The sequence below is a fragment of the Paroedura picta genome, chromosome 11 (genome assembly GCF_049243985.1).
Source record: "Paroedura picta isolate Pp20150507F chromosome 11, Ppicta_v3.0, whole genome shotgun sequence".
Taxonomy (NCBI): Eukaryota; Metazoa; Chordata; class Lepidosauria; order Squamata; family Gekkonidae; genus Paroedura; species Paroedura picta.
In genome coordinates this window covers 989,839-1,002,559 of record NC_135379.1, presented here as the reverse complement: position 1 = coordinate 1,002,559, position 12,721 = coordinate 989,839, and the positions used below count along the sequence as shown (strand labels likewise).

Below are 12,721 nucleotides of genomic sequence, written 5' to 3'. Positions count from 1 at the left end.
AGCTAGAAATGCTCCACAGAAGGTCAGAGGATCGAACTGCTGACCCCCTGAGCCATGCTACACCAGAGGCAGTCTGCCCTCTGCAGAGCTCAGGGGAAGGGGACTATCTATCAATCAAGATACAATAACCCCCAAAACCCTCACTCAGAAGTCTGGAGAAGCAGGAAGGGGAGGGAATTATGTTAACCCTGAGGGAAAGTTTGCATTCATTTCCATTTATGCATTTCCCCCTTTTCTCCCCACCTGCGACTCAAAAAAACACGGAACGTTGTTCTCCCCTCCTGTTTTCTCACAAACCTGCAAGGCAGTGATTACAGTCTGTGAGTGAGTTTCCCCGGTAGAAGGGGGGATTCAAACCCCGGTCAGACTCCCAGGCGCTGCCCCAACACTATGCCCAGCAGCCTCCAGAACTCGTGAAGCCCACTCACACAAGCCGTTGGGAGATGCCAGGGCCCCCCGAGGCCCCGCAATATTCCCTGCTGCTGGCGCCGTACCAGGCTGGGGGGTGCTGCTGCTGCTGCCGCTGTTTGCTGCTCCGGCCTGTATCATTCGGCCGGGCATGGGCTGCCCGGAGACCATGGAGCCTGGCCCAAGGATCTGGCCTGCAGGAGAGAAAGGGAAACGACATCAAAGGGGGAAGGACTGACCACAGATCCGGTCCCAGTGGAGCCTCCAGGAAGCTCTGCTGCTGGGCAGCCTGGTCCGAGATGCAGATCTAGCTCTCTTCACTGGCAGAAAGGAAGGGGTTCCCTCCCAAAGGCCAGCAGGGCCTTCCAGGAGAGCTCTTCTCCCACTGGGGAGACTGGTAAGGTGGTGCTATCCAGGCGAGCACTGGGAAGAAACAAACAGCCCTGGAAAAAAAAGTCTTCCACCCACCCACCCGAGAAGTGTGGGGGAGCCTGAGCAGACAGCTCCGTCTGGGACATTGGGGGGGGGGGGGAGGGAGGCACCCTCTTGGACACCGGGACTTTTCCCAGTGGCCTTAATGTCACCCAGCAGTACAGGCCAGGAAACCCAGACCAAGCACACGGAAAACCACCAGGCCTAGCTTGCCTGCTGGAAGAGCCAAGGGCATCAGTGGCCAGATGTGGTATATGGCTGGCTCCCAGGCATGGAGGGGCACCAACAGAATCCAGGCAGTCATGCAACACTGTTCTCTGACCGAATTCATGCTCCTGGTGGGGTGGGGGGAGGGCGCAGCCTGTCAATGTCCTGCATCCATCGACGGAATGCCCAGCAGCCCCCTGAACACAGATGACCTACTGGGCATTCCTGGACAGATAATAAGGGGGAGGCAGAAGGGCCCCCCAACCAGAAGGAGGCCTGCTGTGCTAGAAATCCTAGTCAAAACTGTGGTCTTGAAAAGTCATTAAATATATTTTAATTAATTATCTATTGTATTGATTTGTGACTGTTGTACACCACACTGAGCTGGCTTACTGGGAGGGTGGTGTATAAACCTGGATTTGTGTATAATCCAAGTCAACCCATCTAAGTATCGTGGGGAACCTTGTCAAAAGCTTTTCTGAAGTTCAGATGAACAACATCAAGTGGCATTTCCACGATACTAATGACAGAACAAAATAAAGCATAATAATTATTTTTTAAGCACTTATTTGTGTCTGCTCTGCATCTCCCACCCTTCTGCTTCCGTGGAGTAAGTTCGTGGGGGCTTACGAGTTCCCTTCTGCAGACCAGAAGGGAGAAAGATGCAAACGTCTAGTGGCCCCTTCAAGGCGAACAGGATTAATTTTACCGGACAAGTCAGAGTTGTGGAGGGAGGCCATTATCCGAAAATGCTGGCCTTCTGCTGCAGGTTCCCACCTCAAAGGCCTGGGGTCCCTGTGGGTCGAGAGGGAAGGGCCCGCGTCCCGGTGGCCTCCTTGGAATCAGCCTTCCTTCTTCTCCATGGTTGCTACTATTGACGCAGCCAGTCCGCAGCATTAATGCTCAGCTCTCCAATTTGCATGATTTATTCCAAGTGCAAGCCATGGGCTTTGGGCTTTGCCCTTCAATGCAGAAACCCTAGAAACCCCTCCTTTCTCTCTTTTCCACAAAGAGAGTGGGCTTTTGGCAACAAGCACAACCTAAAAATCTCTCCATGTGGCCTAAGGAAAGGATCCAGGGAGAATTTTTGCAATGGGGAGGTGGGGGAGCAAAGCTGAGCATGCAGACCAGGCCATCCTTGGGAACGGCCCCAATGCTTAGCTACGATATCTCCATCCCTCTCTGAGAGAGCAGCTCTGCAAAGTGCCCAGCCGCATTTTCCCTGCCTGCTTCCTCCAAAAAAAGGACTCCCCACCCCACCCGCCACGAAAGGGAGTACAACTAAGCTCTTTGCACCTCCGAGTCAAAAGGAGAAATGGGCAGCAAGAGACCAACCCAAAAGCTACTGAAAGCCAATCCCCCTGGGGCCTGAGTCTCTGACCAGGAGAAGGGGAGGGAGGCTGCCGGCCACAACCGAATCCTTACAGCTCAGGAGAGCTGGCTGTCAAGTAGACTTGGAAGTCCCCTGGCCCAGCTGCCTCACAAAGGCATTGCAGAAGCGGCCCTGAGTCAGAGAAGGCTGCCTACAGACACCCCCCCTCCTGGCATGCTCCTGCCAGTCTCGCTGCCTGATGACCTCCAGGGAGTAATTGTGCAGGGACCACCCGGGGGAGGAAGGATGGGGGGACACAGGCTGGCAGCGGCCCGCCTGAACTCAAGGCACAGAGGCCAGGATTTGCAGAAATGAGGCAAGGAAGACAATATCCGAAAGATGCTCCACTGACATGGAAGAGCTTCCATCTCCTGATCTTCCAGACAGGGCCTACTTTGCTGTATTCACTTGCTGCACGCTCCCTTCCCACCCAATTAGGGCCCTCAAGGCAGCGAACAATTAAAAAGACATTGAAAACCTCACAGTAAAACAATGCACATGCATGCACAAACGGACATAAAACCAGCAATTAAAAACAAGCAAGAAGGAGGGTTACTAAGGGAACAGTCTCTCCCAGAGGCCAAGGCCTCCCCCTGATGCTGCCTCTCCTGGCACTGGCACTCAGCGGCTGACTGCCTCGGAACTTGGAGGTTCCCTTGAAGCACCAAGGGAACCTCAGACACAAGGGAAAAGGCTTCCCCTGGTAGCTGCTGGAGCCTGGTTGCAGAGACTGAAGGGAGGGAGGGACTAGCTCTGAATGGCAGCTGAGCCAGCCTGCGCTCCGCCGTATTTCTTCTGCAGAGCCGCCTGTGTTGGTGGCAGACCAGTGAAAGGAGCACCTGCAGGCTTCCCTGGGCCCTCTCCTGTGCCGGTTACGAGGGTGAACATGCAGCTTGGCTCTCCCTTCAGGACAAAACAGCACAGCATCGGTCTCCCTTCTCCCGTCCAGGAGCATCTTTGCTTTCCAGGGAAGGAAATCCTAAAGAAGCAGGCAGGCAGGCAGGCAGGCGGGCACCTTCAGCATGAGCCTTGGACGCAGACTCTGGTGTGAGAAGGCTGCAGGCCTGGATGAACCAGACAGTTCACTGGCTGGGGGAGCTGCAGCAGCAAAAGGCACAGAAATCTCCAGGCAGCTGAGGAGCTCCTGGCAGCTTCTGCAAAGGAGTGCAACCATCTTAAAGGGGGGTGGGAATGGGAGGGAGGGAGGTCTCCTGCTTCTGCCATGGAGCCCTGCCCAGCTGCAAATACCCTTCAACTGTAAGAGTCACTCTGCCCTGAGGAGCTCAGCTTTCCCTCTCCCTGGCAGTCCATTAGCAGCAGCCCGCTTCAGAGGTCATCTCTGGAAACCAGCACACTCCAGGAAATTCGCAAGGAAATGTCCTTCTCAGTCCTGAAACAGTTTTCTCTCATCCCCGTCAGATCTCATGTTTCTACTGAGCCAGAGATTTCCTATGCAAGATGGAGAGAGACAGCCGTGGCAGCGAGAGAGCGGAGGACTGCAAACTCACTCAGCAAAGATGGGCTTTGGGGGAACTACCCACATGGGTCCAAACCCACTGAGCTGCCGAAACTGATTTGGACTTGAGGCGTTGAAGACGAGATGATCAAAGGTGGTTTGCCTTTGCCCGCCTCTGCCCAGCGACCGTGGTCTGCTTTGGTGGTCCCCCATCCAGGCACTAACCAGGGGTGACGCTGGTCAGGCTAGCCTGGGCCACCATCGTCTGGCTTGGCAGGTGACAGGCCCCTGCGTGAGAATTGGGCTTGCAAAGCCCACCGCCACAGGGGAGGGGGGAGGGAGAGGCACCACAGACCCCCAGACTGGAAAGCAAGAGAAGGTGAGGTGGGTGTGCAGAAGCACTAAGCGAGACAGTGATGGGATAAATAGCCATCCCTCAGATTCATAGGCTGCAAACCGTGGCTTTTAAAATACACCGAAGCAAAGAAACTCCATGAGCTGTTCTAAGTTTTCGCCATATTGTTCATAACTACAAGGTTCTTTTGTTGAGAGGTTTCTCTTCTCCAGGGCCTGAGGTCTCTGCAGGCCTCGTCATTAAAATATCAAATGAACAGATTAATGGAATTATAGTCAATGAAACTCGGTTTGGTCAATGCCTTTCTATGTAATTATTGTTATACAAATGTTAAATCTGATTATATTTATACTTGTGGGTTCCTGTAAGTGAGTTTTTATAGGAATATACACATTGGGCAAATCATAACAAGATGTACACAATTCAGATTAGCAACCATTTTCACTCTGGGGATATTGCGTTTCACACATACCTGAGCAAAGGAATCAGCGGCATCTTTTAGGGGGGGAATGCCGAGGGCTGACCCCACTGCTGACGGCATCTTTGAAGTGCATTTAACCTTTTACCTTCTGACTGACAACACGAGCGTGTTCTAGTTCATTCTGTTGCACTTAGGGAGGTTGAAAGGGTTGAGCTGCTTTTAACACTATTTTATGGTGTGTTTTGGTCTGTTACTTTGGTACTGTTATTGTTGCTTAATTTTACCTGCTCTTATGCACTGGTTGGGTTTTTTACACTCTGGAGTTTGATTAACAATATTCATGTTTCATGTTTATTATGTGTTATTTTGCAAACTGGCTTGGGCAGGTTCCCTGGAGAGGGGCCATAAAAAGTTTCTCAATATTTGTTAAAAGATTTGTATGTATGTAGGTATTTAGGGTAGAATTTATAATTCGGCACTTCTGCACACACTCCCACACAGACCCCCCCCCCCCCAACACAACTTTCCTGTTTTCAGGGGCAAACTGCATTTAATTCCGCTTTTATTAGTGCCTCTGAAACAGAGACAAGTGTCAGTCCATGAAAAAAAAATTCTATGCAGACTCTGAAGTTGTAACAGTTAAAAATGAAGCTGGGCTTTCTCTCCTCACCCTATTAGTTTTCCTGCCACACCATTCTAAACGCAATCAATACTCCGACAGCCAGAAATATAGGTGTCTGTGTCCTTTTGAGAAAAGAGAGATTGTGCTGCTTCTGAGAGTTGGGTGTCCACTTGCCCGGAGCAGGAAGAACTCCCAAGCGGGGGGGGGGGGGGGAGAGAATAGCACAGCAGGTTCTCCAAAGCTGACAAAGCCATGCAAATGGGACAGGCACAGTCAGGCAGACTTGCATGGAAGGGGGGCAGCACTTGAGTTCTCCACTGGGGGGGGGGGGAAATGCCTTTCTGCCTACATCCCTCAAAGAGCCCTATGCCCTGCTACGTCCCGCTGCCTGGTGATCCCTGGCCCCAAGGAAGCTTGCTTGATCTCCATCCAGGTCCCCACCTTACTACACCCCCCCCCCCCGGGCACCCAGCATCCTAGTGGTAGCCAAGGACTCTCTACAGGCGGTTGGAAGGATTCCGCAAATGTGTGCCTTGAAAACGCCAGACAAACGGCACCGTTGTTATTCCGCCCTCTCCCCAAAAGGCCTGGGAAAGGAGCCCTGCCCCAGACTGACCGAAGGCCAGGAAAAATCTCTGTTCTTTTCTTCCCCTGGCAACCTGGTGCTCCTCCCCACTTGCCAAGTCCCACCTCTGCATCCCTGAACCCAGATAATGCCTCCCCCCAATATTTCCTCTGGAGCCGGTTTCTTTTCTGCAGCAGAGACAAGATTATCTGTTAGGGCCAGAGATGCTTGCGAGTGACTTTGCCAGCCTATCACAGGCAGCTTTCAAGCTGACAAATAACACAGGAGAGCCCAGCCAGCGAAGGGGAAAACAAGCAAACAAACAAAAAACCCACCTCAAACCTGGATTAAGCATTTGGACAGAGCAGAACAAAACAAAAAAGGGAGCTTGCAGGGAGGAAGAGAAAAATACAGCCTGAAACTCTCAGAAGCGAAGAGCAGGAAACAAATGGTGAAACGTGACCTACATAAAGGAGAGGAGAGCTTCAAGGCAAGCGGGTAGATGTTTCATGGCAGAGAAGATAGAGAAGAGGTGCAAGCAGCAGTCTGCGGGCAACACCCAGCGGTGCCTGTCACTCTCTCTGCTCAGCCCCCAAAGGCACACCGCGTGGCCCACCCTGTGGGCTTCAACATGGCTTCAGGGGCAGCCCCAACACGTTTGGCGACTCTTCCCTTGGCTAACAACCATGGCGTGCCTTGCAGGTGGTCAAGAGGAAGGTTTAAGATTCCTCCGTTCTGAACTGGCAGGCAACTCTAGAACTCTGGACCTGGCATGGTGGAGCCAGCCACAAGACCTATGTGGGAAGGGGGGGGGGTGGTGATGCCGGGTCACGGCAAAGCAATCAGCACAGCCAGTCAGAAGCTTTACCGGGCAAAAGCCCTGCCTGCCCCACCCCTTCCTCAAAGCACGTGGTGGAGGCCAGAAAAGGCATCGGCAGGGGTCCTGGGGCCCACCGGTCCAGCCTGGGGATGCCCAGCTTGGGTCCTGCACTGGGAAACTACTATGGCCAGTGCTGGGTGGAGCATGGAGGGAAGAATTTGTGCTGGGCTTTTCTTGAGCGCTCACTCAAGGCACCGGGGGGGGGGGCATTTCCTCTGGGCCTTTCTGCCTTGCAGACTGAGAAGGTGGGGGTTGAGGGACTCACGGGCTTCAGAGCCCCCCGACCTACAGTCCTGTGGCCAAGTGGAAAGAAGCAGGCCTATGTGTGCACACCTCCCCGAGTCCAAAGGCTTTCCCAGCATCACCATTCTCTGCTCTACTGGTGTGGCTCAGGGGCAGCACCACGGCTTGGCAGGCAGGCAGGCAGCCCTGGGTTCAAGTCCCAGCAGCACCTCCAGTTAACAGAATCTGCTCAGAGGGGATGAGAAAGGCCTCACCCTGAGAGCCTGGGCTGAACAGGCAACCAACCCCGGCGGACTGCGTCAATAGAAAGCAGCTTTGTGTGTTCCCATCTGCTGAAGCAGGGAGCGAATGCCCTTCCCCAAGGGACCCTCCTGCAGGGAAATGGGGAGTTTAAAGAAAGGCCAACCCCCCCCCCCAACTATAAATACTAGACCAGAAAGGCCAACCGCCTCTGGAGCTGCCTCCTCTATACCGCCTGTGGCAGGGGGTGCTTTCTGCAATGGCAAAGAGGGGGCTACACCGAGCAGGCAAAGTGATGCGCCAAGAGGGCTTTGGCTCCCTTCAAATATTCCCGCCCCTTGAATAAAACATCCCGGCCAGGAGGGATCCTGGGCTGAGACTGGCTCACGGTTTCAGGTGACAGGAAAACCTGCAGAGCTCACCGCTGTCAAGCGGCCTCTTGGCATCTGCTGCAGGAGAACTGACAACCCTGCTGGTAATTCTGGGGCAGGGCAGGGCCCTTCCCGCCAAGCCTTCAGCGGGTTCTGGGGGGGTTAAGCAACACCACCCAAACACGCTACCCAGAGTACGTGGCAAAGACATTTTGGGTCCCACATCCAGGGGCATCCCAGGGTCCCTTGCAATGTCGTTGAGGACGGAAGGATCCGCTCTCCACCCTCTTCCAGAGCCCCATCTGAGCTACGCTCACCAGTCAGCCGCCGCCTGCTCCTGGGCCTTCTGCTGCGGCTGCCCCTCTCATGCCCCAGAGCACCAAACTACCAGGCCATTGTCACAAGCCTGCACACTACAGCCGCCAGTGACTTCCCTGTAAGAGCGCCACCGGGCCCAGATTGGATCAGGACACTGGCGCAGGAGGAGGTTAACAGAGCACATCATGCTTGTGCGTGCAGCCTTCTGATGGGACAAGTAACGGCCCCTCTTTGGCGGGTGGAGATATCACAGCATGCAAATGGATCCGTGCAAGCTCAGCGCGTGGACTGCAGGAAGACCGAAGTGGCTACCACACCTCCAGCCCCACAGAAGAAGGGCTCGGCTGCCAGAGGAAGAGAAGGGATGCGGCCTCCCACCCCACAGCCAGAGGCCGAACCTCTGCTCTGATCCTGACCAGCTTGGCCGGAAGACTGACAGCGGGCTCCTCCCGGGCCTGGTCTTGCTGCCGCCTCAGTCCCCGGGGCTCCCAGAAAACAGCACGAGAGGAAGGGCTTGGAGCCTGCAACCCTCTTTGCTGGCTGAGCGCTGGATTGAAGGCGGCCATAAAACATGACACTTCTTCTTCGCCTCCTTGGCCAATGAATGTTTTATGGGCCCCTCCGGTCCCCTTATTCTGAGCGGTTTCCCAGCCCAGCCAGTCACTTAAACAATGCTCAGCTTCGCACATCTCTTCATGTTCAGCTGCATTAACAGGGATGCTTTTCATTTGTCATGAAGAGGCAAGCCAGGTCAGCTGAACCATGGCTGCTGGGAAGCTGGGGAAGGGCCAGGCAACCTTTCCTGCAGGGCTGCCACACAGGTCAAGTGGGGCTGTGCCCTCCCTGCCCCTTTCCCTTCAGATCTCCTTTTTCACTGCCCCCAGCAGACAGATCTGTGGAAAGATGACAACGGCAGGCTCACATGAACATACATGAAGTTGCCTTCTGCCGAACCAGACTCACCCCCCCCTGGTCAGTCTTGTCTACTGGGACTGGTGGCCCCTCTCCGGGGTCTCTGGATGAGGTCTTTCACTTCATCTACTGGAGCTGCTGCTGAGGACTGAACCTGGGACCTTCAGCATGCAAAGCAAAGTTTCTGAGCCAGCAGGACTCACTTCATCAGGGAAGGCCTCAGCCTCTATGCCCTGTTGCTGGCCCTCAAACTTCTGGAAGTAGGGCTGACCTCTGAATGGAGGCCCAGCCCTGGCAAGGCAGCCCCCAGCTACCTTCCCTCTCCCTGACACAGCAGTCAACATCACACGCAGTCCTTTCCCCATTTTTACATAAACAGCATGAGTGACCAAGAGGCAACATCTCCATGTTAGAGCCAAGACCAGCAGCACCTTCAGACCAACAAGATTTTCAGGGCATCTGTTTTCAAGAGTCAAGGCCAGGGGTAGTCAAACTGGCCCTCCAGATGTCCAGGGACTATGGACCGGTGTGGTGGTAAAGAGCAGCAGCCTCTAATCTGGAGGTTCAAGTTCCCCCTCCTCCTCCACAAGCAGCCCACTACACGACCTTCGACTAGTCACAGTTCTCTTGGAGCTGTTCATGCAGAGCAGTTCTCTCACTCTCCACCCCACTTACCTCACAAGGTGTCCTGTTGTGGGGAGAGGAAGGGAAAGGTGTTTGTAGGCTGCCTCGGGGCTCCAGTGGGTTGTGAAAAGCGGGGTATAACTCCCCCCCCCCCCAGGAGGAGCTGGGAACTTTAACTCTTGGAAGCTTCTGCCTCAAAAAACTTGTTGGTATCTACGCTGCTTGTGGACTTGCTGTGAGCCGCTCTACTGCAACCTAATAAGGCTACCCTCTGAAAGAAGCATTTCCATGGCCACGCACACACTGTGCAAATCTCCCCAGCTCAGCCCTTCCCTCCTGGCCTTGCAGTCCCCCCTCCCCAAGTGATCTGGATTATCAACCACTACACTCCATTCATACTTTGCACAGGGTGCCTGTGGGTGGGAAGATTAATTGCAAATCATGTCCAGGTTCAGAGATCCAGGTGCAGCATTTGGAGTGCGTTTTGACAGAGGTGGGCAGAACTGCTGCTCTCCAAGTGTTTGCTAGAAAGCTTCTGCCCTTCCGTTCGCGCCGTGGCAGTTCTGGAACAGGGTTGGAGCCGAGGGACAAGCCCTTCGGATGGCAGTGGGGATTAGCAGAGCTTCTCTCGAGGGCCTGCAAAGGGACTTCACCAGCTCTCAGCTCTGGTGTCTTATTTAAAGCCATGTTTCTGCCACACATTTCCTCAGTGGCTCAAGGCTGCTCATGAGTCCAAATTTAGCTGCGCACCAAATCCTTCCAGCCGAGAACCCTTCAAAAGGTCTAGCAAATGAGATGGCCTCAGATCTCCACCAATCCCACTCGGACTCTTTCCTGCGAAGGGAGCTTGGACTCTTGAAAGCACCGACCCTGGAAACCCTGCTGGTGTCTAGCGGGCCTCCAGACGTGAATCGATCCATTCTGTTGCAGACCAACACAGCTGCCCTCTGAAACTACCTGCGAGGCAAGCTAGGCTGGGAGGATTTGAACCCGGCTCTCCCAGAAACCAGTCGGAAACTCTTAAGCCCTGCGCCATGCTGGCTCTCGTTCTTGCTCCATTCACAGCCACGTTGGATCCCACCTGACACAAAGCTCTGGACTGGGGCCTGGCCCTCTCTCGCGCATGCCTGAAAGAGTCCCTCGCTCCCAGATAGAGAGTCAAAGACCTTGCTGGACGGGGGGAGGCGAGTGGGTTATTATCCGCCATCGTGATATTGTGCTTTAATGGGTTTTTATGGGATGTCATTGTTTTTATGAATTTCTGTAAACTGCCGCAAGACTTCGGAGAGTGGCGGTATATAAATAAAAAATAAAAAATAAAATGCCTGACTTCCAGCCCTTACCTGACTGCGGGGGATGGGGAGGGGGCATCGGGTGATGCATCATGGGATACGGAGGCGGTTGCTGGGGCGGCATCAGGCTGGGGTGCCCGGGCGCCCCCAGAGGGTTCATGCCGGGTCCGCTGGAATGCTGGTGGGACTGCTGTGCGCTCTGGCTGTGCTGCTGCTCCAACTGCTGGCGGGCACGCAGCTCCGCGTACTTCAGCTGCTCCATGTGGAAGTTTTGGCGCTCGGTCAGCAGTTGCTGCCTCTGCTGCTCCAGCTGTAGGGGGCGGGGAGAAGGCAGTCAGGCCATCGAACGCACACTCCGGAATCCAGCCACAGACCCCCTCCGCGACCGTGCCTCCCTTCCCACAGCAGCTCCTACTGGATGTCTGGAGCCTCCAAAGGCAGACCCAGGAGAATGCATGCCTCCGTCAGGGGGAGGGACTCTTAAGGATGCACAACGCACACAGTGGATAGGAGATGGGGTTGCCAAGGGGTGCACCGAGACCTCTGGGCCTTTCCAGACTCTTGATTCCATGGTTGCTCCACCACAGGCGCTCTCTATCCAGCTGCACCCTCGGCCAAGCGGTCCGTCTTCACCCTCCCTGCTCCCTGAGGCCCCCAGCACAGCCAACAAGGGGAGCACTCCGAACCTTGCAGGTGCCCCTTCCCACCTGTGAGCCAAGACTAGGCAAAAGCGAGGAAGCCCTGAAAGCTCAGCTCGGGACTGAGCTGTCCCCAACGGGAAGGAAGAAGTTAAAGAGAGCCCCCTGCAGCCGGCACAGCCCTGCGGAAGAGGTGGGCAGAGGCAACTGCTCCTTCAGGTCTCTCTCAAGGCAAGACAGGATCCCAGATCTTGACTGGGGAAGAGGGCGTTTGTCACCCCCGGATGACAATGCTAACTGTGGTTTCCGAAGACGGGTCAAGCGGACCGTTCCTTCCTGACATCTCTCTTAGCACCTTCCAACTGGGCTCAAGGCCGGGTCAGGCCAGCGCTCCATGGCTATGCGACAACCCAGCTGCTGCTCAACTGTCGTTCTGCAGACAGGGCTTGGAGAACTCCCGGCCACAAAAAGTGGTTTCCCTGGAGAGAATGGCTGCTTCCGAGGGGGGACTCTACGCCATCTCACCCAGCTGAAGTCCTTATGCCTCTCTCAAGCTCCCGACCCAGGTCTCCAGGAATTCCCCAGTCTGGAGTTGGCAACCCCAACCCCCCCAAATATCTGCACTTTAATAGTAGTAGGGGTTTTCCACAAGATTTCTGATTTTCATCAGAAAAACAGAAAGAAAGGCCTTGGGGGGGGGGAAATACCACATTCCCCCCTCCCCGATTTTCCCCGGGGTCTCCTAAGTACCTGTCAAAAGCCCCCCCCCCCCCGAAGCCCCGATCTGCCCATCAAGTGTCCACTCCACTCCGGAACCACCAGGACTCCATTTAGATTACCTTTCCTTGAGCATCGTCAGGGACGACAGCACTAAAATGGCTCCCATTTACATGTTCAGCATGGACCTGACAGCTCCCCTCTCGGATTCCCCCCCTCCCCCGCGAAGGAAGCAGCCTCCCCCTACAGGAACTGGGCCGGTGGCAAAGGACGAAGGCTGTATTTTTTAGCTCTCAGGTGCTTTCGGGAGAGACGTGTGCAATTGTTTTCCTAAAGGGAAAGAGCCCAGTGCCGAGAAAGCTGGGTGAAAGAGGTCTTCTGCAGTGCTGCTAAGGAAATGCACAGAGAACCTGCCCCCTAGCAACAGCTCTTCCTCCTCTGCCAATCAGCAACAGGGAAGGCCTGCACATGGGGGGGGGGGGGGAGCAGATGGGACTGGCCGAATCCGTAAAGAGGAGAAGCTGCGGCTGTCGGCATGCGGCCGACCAAGAGCTCCCCCCCCTTGGCTGTTCTACTCCCTCGGAAAGCAGAGCAAGGCGTTGAAGGCGGCTCCGGCTGCAGAGGTGGGGTGGGGTGGGGTGGGGTGGG

At 55.0% G+C, this 12,721-nt stretch overlaps 1 protein-coding gene across 2 annotated transcripts in view; it reads right to left on the bottom strand.

The window, feature by feature from the left end:
• The window catches only part of SMARCC1 (SWI/SNF related BAF chromatin remodeling complex subunit C1), a 67,837-nt gene that overhangs the window by 1,985 nt on the left and 53,131 nt on the right, over nucleotides 1-12,721 (bottom strand). The window contains exons 26-27 of one of the 2 annotated variants that reach the window (XM_077304326.1): nucleotides 10,770-11,028; nucleotides 495-602 (exon numbers count right to left, since the gene is read on the bottom strand). In XM_077304326.1, coding sequence (XP_077160441.1) covers nucleotides 495-602; nucleotides 10,770-11,028 — 367 coding nt within the window. Of the gene's footprint in view, nucleotides 1-428; nucleotides 603-10,769; nucleotides 11,029-12,721 lie in introns of both variants that reach the window. The other variant, XM_077304324.1, reaches the window with a different exon arrangement.